Here is a 9,758-nt window from a genome sequence, read left to right on the forward strand (position 1 = left end):
AAAAAAAAAAACCACACAAGTGATACATTTTTATTTGTTTCCTTATTTATAAATGATGCTTTCTGAGAATTTGCAGCATGAAGGAAAATTTTCCGGTACTTATGCTTAGATCTAATTTTCATGAAAGTTGAATAAAAACAGAGCAACACCAACTACCCAAATCCTTCCTACTCCCCTGTAATTAAGTTTCCACAAACTGAAAACCTTTCTAGTCAGCCAGCTTTGTTTAGGATTTATTTCATAAATCAGTGCTGTTCAATCCAAGTCAGCACACTCAAACTYTTAGAAAAGCAGAAGACACCTGAGAAGCATCAACTAGGTGTTAAAGCCACATTCATTGGGGGAGGTTGTGCAGCTTTTTTTAAAATCAGTTTTTTGAAAGAAGTTCCACTTGAGTTATCATGAAAGGCAGCACAGGAAGAGATGTGGGGTGAGGATGGGCACGATGCGGGCAGAGCAGTACGCTCAACCACTTCTCCTGCCTTGSTCAACAGCTGGAATGGAATACACACCGGTATATGAAGCCTGGGCACAGCCAGTGCAGACCTGGACATGACTCTCAGTACTAAAGAGAGAAAAGCTACAGTCTAATCCTAAGAATATAAAAAGAATGGCTAAACTTTAGTAAATCACTATCTTCGACTGATGTAACACTTTGAAAAAAATCCAAACCACAGGATTGGACTCTTGATTAATATATGATCCACATAAAAAAAATCAGCATCCTTACACGAATTTCTTTAGGTTAGCGTAGCTTCAAGGAYGCAGAAAGATCAGGTTCAGAGATTTCCAAAAAAAAGTCTTAATCTGCAGGAATGCTCAGGTGAGTCATTTATCTAAACAGAAGGGAAACTCTCAACTTCAAGAACACCGAGGAACATCTGTACTGAAATATGCAGAATAGATTCATCCAGTTTGTATCAGGGAAAGCAAGCCAGATATCTTAGCTAAAATTAATATGGGCACCAAGTCGCGGAAAATCTGGAAACAACAGCGAAAGGACTGCAACTTAGCCATCACTGAGACAGGGAAAATAAAACCAAAAAACCCTCACTGTGTTAGCTTGAACAATAAATGCAGTTCTGAAGTGCCACTATCAAATCAATAGTATTACTTCCTTGCTCCTCATACTAGAGGCCCAAATTCAAGGGAGATACTGCAGGCTCAGAGAGGGCTCAGAGGACCGTAACAACAATATTTTGGATGTGAAGGCTCTTATTTGAAGGCAGACTGAAGACAAAATAGCTGACTTTTGAGACAAAATAAAAATGTAAAATCGTGACTAGCACAGAAAAGTCATAACTTGAGTTTCTCTCCTCTTGGTCTGATAGCAAAGGGGAATTCTATAAAAGCGGCAAGTTATGGAACAGATAAAAATAAGAGTGTCTCAAAATGCCTGACTAGACTTTGCCTTGCTTGAAGGCAAAAGAAGCTGTCAAGGCCAAAAAAGGAAGAATTCCTCCAAAGCAACTAGACATGTTTAGATGGTTAAGAACTTCTAGAGTTTCGAAAGTCCATGATACCTTGGAATAAGGTATTTAATTCCAAAATAACCTCTGAAAGGTAGTGAGAAATAGAGATGATTGCAACTGTCCAAAGCAAAGTATCATTTCTTCTTTTTWGAACCATCTGCCTGTGGGAACTGCTGGGAGGAGATGCTTGATCAAATGGAGCAAAACTCTGACAGCTCCACAGTCAGTCTGACCATTTTTAAGCTTCATTTGGACACATCACAATAAGAATCTAGCCCATGAAAATGGTGGTTTTCAGAAAAATAYTCACCAAATTCAATGAACATTCATTTTAAGAAAGAGGAGTAAATTGATCCTTCATATGTAACTCAAACCTAAATTAAGACAAAAAACCCCATCCTCTATCCCATCTTCTTCCTGAAAGGATAATAGAACAATAGCGACCATGATCACCTTTCTTCAAAGTTTATCAGTTAACTAYCTCAGCTTTTCAGGAGGGCATAAAAAATGAGAATATTAAAACCAGTATTTCTTCAAAACATGTCCAGTTTTCCAAAAGTAGAATCTACTTGCCGTCTTAACTGTTGTTTTGTTTTAGCAGAGACTTTTTCTATCGGTTAAAACCCACAAAATTCCTACAGTAAGTAKAACAACACTGCATGCAATTGGCATCACGTAAAGTTAGTTACCTGTCTTAATCTGCAGTGAAGAAGGAGCTACAGGCTGCTGGCACATCCCATATATAAAGTTTTTGGATTTTTTTTTAAGGCACTTGCTTTAATTAATGAAATATCCAACTATAATCAATTGCAGATATAGATTGTAATCACATACTCATAATTATTTTGCACCTAATWATCACCGGCAGCGCCATGAGAACTACACCTTGGCAGAGCTGCAGAACATACATCCTTTAAGCAATGGCTCTTGCTAAAGGCTGCTGCTGCCTAAGGACTAACAACAGATTCAAAACAAACTGATAAGACACAACTACCAAATTAGAGAACAACATTAACACTGAGAACATGAGAAAAAACATGTATGCAATTCCTCTTTCCCTGTACACACTCAAATATCTGTAGGTGGGATTTTTTTTGAGTCTTCTGACAAAAAGATTATTTTTTTTTAGCTGACTAGATGTAAAGTCAACAACGTCTTAACTGTGTGCGCACACACTCCGTTTTAGTACTGATCCATTTCCAAATTACTTGACATTTTCATCCACAAAAGTTTGAAGTCTCCAGGAACCTGTTCGTCTGCAATCTTCTCGCCCRTATCGCCTTCCAAATTGCAGAGGAGGAGCTGCGCTTACTCGAACGATAAAACAAAACGGTAGAAGATCGCCAGGAATTATCTTCTGAAAAGTCTGTCGTCAGTGAAAGTCTTGACTCTGTGCCGCGCAAAGCTATTTTATGAAGGCTTAGGGCTCGCGGCCGCCTGGTCTCCCGTGCCCGATGAGGGCGGGATGCCCGGCGAGCCCCCGCGTCGCCACGGGTCTCGGCAGCAACCCCCCCCGGCGTTAAGCCGTCTGCCCCGCTGGCTGGGTTGGGGGTGGAGGGGGGAAAGAAGAGCGATTCTCCTAAACCCAAACGCTCCTTGGGCGAGTGACTGTGGAAGTGGAGGCGTTTGCAAGCTGTGGACTCAATTCAGCTGCAGTCGCCTCGCTGGTGCGAGCAAGAATGCAACCGAGCCAGACTCTGCCAGCTGGTCCCGGGGTCCAGGGAGGTCCTAGCACTGCTTAGGATACAGTTATTTATATTTCAGCAATGCAAGAATCATCCGCTTGTCACCTCGTCGGGCAGCGCTAGAGCCCGGCCGTGCGTTCGGACCCTCGCTCCCAGCCCCGCGCCCTGCCCTAATCCCCAGCTCAGTGATGTATCTGCCAGACCGCCCCGTCTGGGGCAGGATAAAATACTAGTTATCTTTTCAACAAGGAATTTACAGCCCAAAATTGAGGAGGAGGGCAACGTTACTTGCAGAGCTGGTGCTGCATTAGGTTCCCGGCGACGATAACCCCAGCTAATTCAGTTGGGGTCTGCATGCCTTCGTTACCGTAAAACGCTTCAGTTTTATAAATCAGCCTTAATTCCYAGCTAGTAACACGTTACTTCCTTCCTGCTTCTTGCTGCTTTGTGCTGTCTACTAAGACTTCTTCTTGACATCCCACACGTGATTTGGGGAAGCTGATTTTCTGCGTCTTATTGAGCTTTTCCTGTTAGCTAATGAGAGCACAGGTAGGACAAGAAGTTGGAAACAGCTTTAYGCTTACAGGCTTTGTGCTTTTATCAGAATTAAACCACGTGGATTTTCTCCTGTCCCATTCCCTTCAAAATTGGATGTTACRCCCATCATTAAGGTATCCAAGTGCCTTCCCATCCCTCCGGCACGCACTGCCAATTCCTCTGAATATTGCTGGGCAATCTGCCTCAAAGAGCAGGAAAATAACAAAATCGCCGACATTTTTTGTTTGATTTTAGAGCTCGCAGAATGGAAACACAGCCTTTTTCTATTCAGAAATATTTTACAAGCAAGTCCGTCACCTGGCTCCAGTGCAACCATAGTGGGTTTTTTTTTTCTTCTCTCCAGAGGAACATTCGAAACGTTCCTTAAATCATTCAATGTTCGATACCAGCCTGAAGTGAGGCAAAGAAGTGAGCAAAAGGTGAGAAGYAGTTGTTTTCAATATGAAAAGCTTCTGCTGAAGCAAACCAAAATACAAATGCAGACACTGGATAATCAGACGATTTCTGCCTGGTCTGGAAAGGCCCTCAGCTACTTTTGCCATGAACTTCCAGAACTTGACTGYAGCTATACTCCAAAATGAAAATCCACTGCAATTAGGTATGTTTCTTCTTGCATGCATTTTGGAAGCCAAGGAATTACTTCTCATACGCTGGCAATGCTGCTAATAAGTTAGCAGTAACCAAGATGCAAACAGCAGCCAGGTCAAATCCTTAAGTCACTCAGTAGGAAACCCAGATACGYGCTTGTTTTAGCTCAGAATTACACGGAGACCTCATACGGTCCTCACTAATGAAACGGGAGGAAGCAGTAGTGTCTATTCCCAGTGTAACAGCAGGGAAACCAGATTGCAAGGTTTTTCCACTAATATGAGTTACTATAATGTGGCGGGAGCTTTGCACTGTTGCAATAATTGCAGATTTAACGGGCTTTTTCATCCTTCTCACCTTCAAATCCTCTCTCCCTCACAACAGCTTAGTGCTGCCATCTACTTTTTTTTTAATCCTAACAGAGTGCCTAGCAGACTTACTCATCCACCACCACAGCAGTGGCTCACTTGAGTCTCTACAGTTTATAATTAGTTGCCACAGATAAAGCTAAAAGGAAAGACAGCAACATACTGTATTGGATCCAAAGACATATATGTAGCTAAGTTCTTTTTATGCTGATTTACATTTGAGCCCTCAAAGACAGGCACAGATGAAAACAAACAAACAAAACAAACAAAAAAACACCAAGACAGCCTTATTCCCAACTCTTACCCATAACATCTCTTTTTTTCAACTCTCACTGGTATTAAGGTAGCAAACCCAGAGATGACAAGGTGGCAAAGACATAACTTATCAAATCTTCAATATAGTTCTGGAAAACAGCTCTCTCTAGCTAAAAAAAATTATTCAAAGTTTCGGTCCCACAGGGTTAATAAAATTCTTTTACAAGTCGTTTATTTGCACAGACACTAATACAGCTGGAAAAATATTTCCTGGCCAAAGTATCTATCATCTGAATAAAGAGTTTGAAAAACATTCAGACATTTTACTAGGCGACTGCCCGCTGCTGATCAGGCAGGAGCTAGCCTTGATTAATTCTCCACCTCACTTTTTCACTGCGCACATTTATTTTTAGGGTGAGAGCACTTGTTTCCATACAGTTCCCCGACCACCATTTGAGGAGGGTTTGAGCTCTGTTTTGGAGTGAGTGAAGAGCTCTCTAGACCCTAACACGGCCCCCACTTTTGTTTTTCCCCAGTGGGGGAACCGTCACGAACGGAGGGGAACTATGACACCTTCTGTCCCCCGCTACCAGTACCGCATGGAGCATCCCCCCACAGAGAAGACCCCTCCACATGGTGTCCTCCAGACATCTATACTGCTGGCATATGCTTTTGCTTCTCCTTCTTCCTACCAAGATCCCTCTAACTTCTGCTGTTTATAACTAGATCCTTAAAGAAATCACAAAGCCTCCATACATATTTCATGGGAGACATCTGTAGGTCTGTGCATGCTCCATCGAGGTGCCAGGCATAGGTCAAAACAACTTGGAGAACAGGAGAAGTCTATGTTTCCTTGTAATCCCTCCTCATGACATGAGCCCCTTCAACAGCGGGGCTCCAAGTTATTCCCATCTCTTTCCAAAGGGTCCTTTGCACACAGGGTCCGCACGGTGAATCCCCAACTGCGCTGGGCACGGGCGCCCACAGAGTATTTCACATTACGTGTGCCACCCAAAGCTGACAAGGGTCACGAATCCAAACCGGGGTGGCCCGACCTACRGCACAGGCACCAACACTATGCACCTGGAGAAGGGATGAGACGAGACATTTCCAGCAGCAGATTTTCTCCTTTCTACGCCAGTCTTCTTTCATAAGGGCAAACGGATGGCAGAGAAGAAAAATAAAATGCAAACAAAGTACAGCTCTTAAAAAAAATAAGAACTCACTTCCTAGCTGTCATTCTGGGGTTGTGCATGATATCATGCCTTAGCATTAACTGCTGCCAAGCGCAAGACGTCAGGTCCATCTGGCAGATGTACACTTCCCTGGCTGCCAAATGTTTCCTTAGGATTCAGGGGCTTTACTAGCGGGTGTATTTGCAAATTCCAGCCTCCTAAGCTAGCAGTGCTCCCGACCAGAAGCCTTTCCTTCTGCAAGCCCAGGAAGGAGTGGAGCAGGGCTACGCGGCAACTATCCACCGCGCCTGCTCGGCGTGGAGGCCAATTTCTTGGTAACCAATGGCTCTACCAGCTGCAGGAGTTCCTTGAAAGATTCCCTTTTCTCCAGATTTTCCCCAAGTAAAATGTGAAGCGATTTCGGAAACAAATAGAGGGGAAACCCAACTATTCAAGCTGACATTGCCGTTTATTTACATATAAATACAGCCAGCAAATAAGCATATGTATTTATATATAAACAGAAAAAAGCTATATGCGCAGTGTTTCAGACGTTGCTTTTTCTCCCAATATTTATTACTATAATCGTCACTTCAGATAAAACTTTCTCCCCAAGAAATTGGTGATAAAATGCCCTCTGGTGGGTGTGACTGCGGACCTCTACGGCAATGAGCACCCCCAAGTAGTTCAGCGACTTCAACATACTCCTGGGATTGCTATTTTTAATGGAGTGAGACAAAGCACAGGCTTGCTTTCCAGAAGAAACAGATWTACCACTGACTAGCAAGCCCATGTTTTACTGCTAAATACCTAACTCGTATGCATTTGAGGTTCCTAATCCAGACAAGTAAAAAGATAACAATATTAAAGAAAAATCCACGGTTTCTGAAATCAATATTTAATGTTCATTTTGCCTGCGGAGGATACTTTTTTCCCAACACTAAAATAAGTAATTAAGGAAACTGAAAGTTATGTTACGCTGAGGCAAAAGAAAAGTTTAACAGAGTATTTACAGAGTAGACTGCAGAAAGGAGGAGGGAGACTAGCAGCATTTTTACAGTTTACATATTATGTTTGTCCTGCTGGAGCACAAGGCTCAGCTAGGAAAGAGGCCTAATTGTACAGACAAAAAAAAATATCAGCCTTTGCCCCAGAAGAACTTAGGTCTAAATGGAAAGGACAAGGAAGGAAAACCCCTCAAAAAACAAACGGAACTCAACAGCAACGTGCTCCATCATTAAAATGCTTAGTAGTTTGGGRTGGTACTTTCAGGCAGTCCAGGACAAAATAAGTTGAAAGAGGAGAGTTTTGAGATTCCACAACACAATTTGCAGTTAATCGTTGCTTCACAGTGGCAGTATTTGTGAGCGTGATGCGTACGGAGGAGGTGAAGCATTTCCGTCCTTCTCAACACRTTTCTCATCAACAAAACTTCTCTTGCAAAGATGTTTTGGGTATAAATAACAATAAGATTTAGCATTCACCTTTTCCTTTTCTAYCCTCAAAAAAAGCAAAGCAAACCAGGCAAAAAATAAAACCTAATCTATCTGAAAACTGCCCTTTCTAGAAGTAACACACCCCTGCTCTGTATAGAGCTCCGTCCCTCTCTAGTGGCAGCCGGGTCACATACCAGTTGATAAGCAGGCTTGGCTAACAGATGGTTTTTAGCTCAGACATAAGAGACTTTTACTTGAAAATTCAAAGATCCCACATTTATTCTTCCTTGCCAGCAGCCCACCCAGAGGTCCCGAGCTACATTTTCAATTTTCTCTGGGAAGACGGAGGCTCTCGTTTTCGCAGAGCAACGCTGCCATTTGTTGCACCGTATGAGCTGTGACCATCACTCTTGCAGACATCTCTCGAYGTTACGTGTTGATTGCAACTGCAGTCCAACATATTCCACTTATTAGATACAACAAGCCAAAATTAAATATTGCATCTGCGCATGTAATGCTTATACAAGCACAAAGGCCACACTCATAAATTTTGCCTAAAATTAAAAGTAACAAGATTATGTAGGTAAGATGAGTACTGATATTTCTTGGTTCTTAATGACCTCCTAATGTTTAGTCTTCTTCTCAAAGTAGCTTTGCTTTAGAGTGGCAATTACAGGCATAAGCTTTGCTGTTTTTCCTTCCCCCCCCCCAAACCCTTAAAACAGTTACATAATCTTAGATATACATGCTACCATGCCTAACAAGCACAGGGGAAAAGAAAGAAAGCCCAAACCTTCCTTTTTTAAAAAAAAAACAAGCAAGCAGAACACAACCGCCCCACCTTTTTTTCTTGTTGTTGTTTTTTTTTTTTTTTTTGGTATCTGTCAATTTTCTAATCAGTAAGAGAGCCCAAAGTTATACATTTGCAATTGCTGTTAATTTCATGGGCCATCTTTATATATAAAATATATATTTTACCCTAAAAAGACTATGAAAAAAATCATCCTCCTAAGCAAATTTAGGACAGGCTATAGTCAAATCCAGGAGGTTACAGACCTACTCAAGAACTGGCGTGTTCTTAATTTTATAATGCAACTTTTAGAAAGTGGGACGGTTTTTAAATCTACTGTAATATACAATGTCATGGTGATAAGTACCTTGAGGAAATCTGAGCCCGTTCATGGTTTGATAGAGATGAGTAACTGCAGGATAAACAGTAGGGCCTGAAAACAAGAGCAAGGAAAGAGTTAACCAGAAATGCTATTTAGATTGCATACAACAAAAATCTAATCAGTTTGCCCAGCCTACTAGCTTTTTAAGATCACAAGTACAAAGGCACCTAATGCTCTGATTAAACCTCTACCTTGGTGCCTCTGACTGTCACAGTAAAAGCAGAGGACACCTGTGAACATGTTACCACTCGGCTGACCAACCTCCCCTCCCTTCTGGCACTAAGAAGCTGCTGCAAAATGATGCTGCGAAGCTGAAAGCAAGTTCAGCTGAGAATCTCAGCCCTTGAGAAACACACATTATGGAGAAGCGGTAGATGCCTCAGAGWTGAGGCTGTATCCGTGTTTCCATCATAAATTCGAGTTTGTTAAGCTTCTCGGGCTGAACTGACTGGGTGTCGTTCTTGATCTCCAACCAAGACCATCTTAATTGTGCCACAGGAGGACCACAGCCACACAGTTCTCCAAATAAAGAAGGCAGCATCGCACAGGGTGGGCAATACAATACTTCAGTAACTTAGATACTGCAACCACAAGATTTGTCTAAGAACGGTTTTTCAGAAGGTTTGAAGGATGCTGCTGTGAACCGTTCAAGTGTGATATTGAAACAGTGAGTTTCAGGAAAACTTGCTGCAATTTCTCTTTTAGTAACATCACTCCCTCCCTTCCCCAAATGCACTTTCAAAATTTCCATCTCTCCAAGGGGAAAAACAATCCAAAATAAAGGGTATTAGGGTGAACTACAATTCTCTTCACCTTTGGCTAAATTTATGTTTTTATTTTTACTGCTTTTAAAGCAAGTCCTATATTTAACAGATTTCAGGCAGGCCTTTTTGTCTCCTTACTTGTTAAGCCATTTCTTTACCCTCTTTTTTTCCTCCTATAAATAACAACTCAAGTATCAGCCACAACCTCACTTGCTATTTAGTCCCCAGAGAGATAAAGGTGCRATGTTGCAGAGCCAGAACAGCCCAGAAGTTTAATCATAAAAT

General features: G+C 42.0%; 1 protein-coding gene across 1 annotated transcript in view; it reads right to left on the reverse strand.

The window, feature by feature from the left end:
* The window catches only part of KLHL29 (kelch like family member 29), a 362,303-nt gene extending 353,459 nt beyond the window's left edge, over window positions 1-8,844 (reverse strand). Inside the window, exon 1 of the mRNA XM_085320322.1 lies at window positions 8,695-8,844. Coding sequence (XP_085176448.1) covers window positions 8,695-8,719 — 25 coding nt within the window. The 5' untranslated portion in view covers window positions 8,720-8,844. The remainder of the gene's footprint in view (window positions 1-8,694) is intronic.
* Between the last annotated feature and the right edge of the window lie 914 nt (window positions 8,845-9,758).

This window comes from Rhea americana, unplaced genomic scaffold (genome assembly GCF_003343005.1).
Source record: "Rhea americana isolate MKP2758 unplaced genomic scaffold, rheAme1 scaffold_63, whole genome shotgun sequence".
NCBI lineage: Eukaryota > Metazoa > Chordata > Aves > Rheiformes > Rheidae > Rhea > Rhea americana.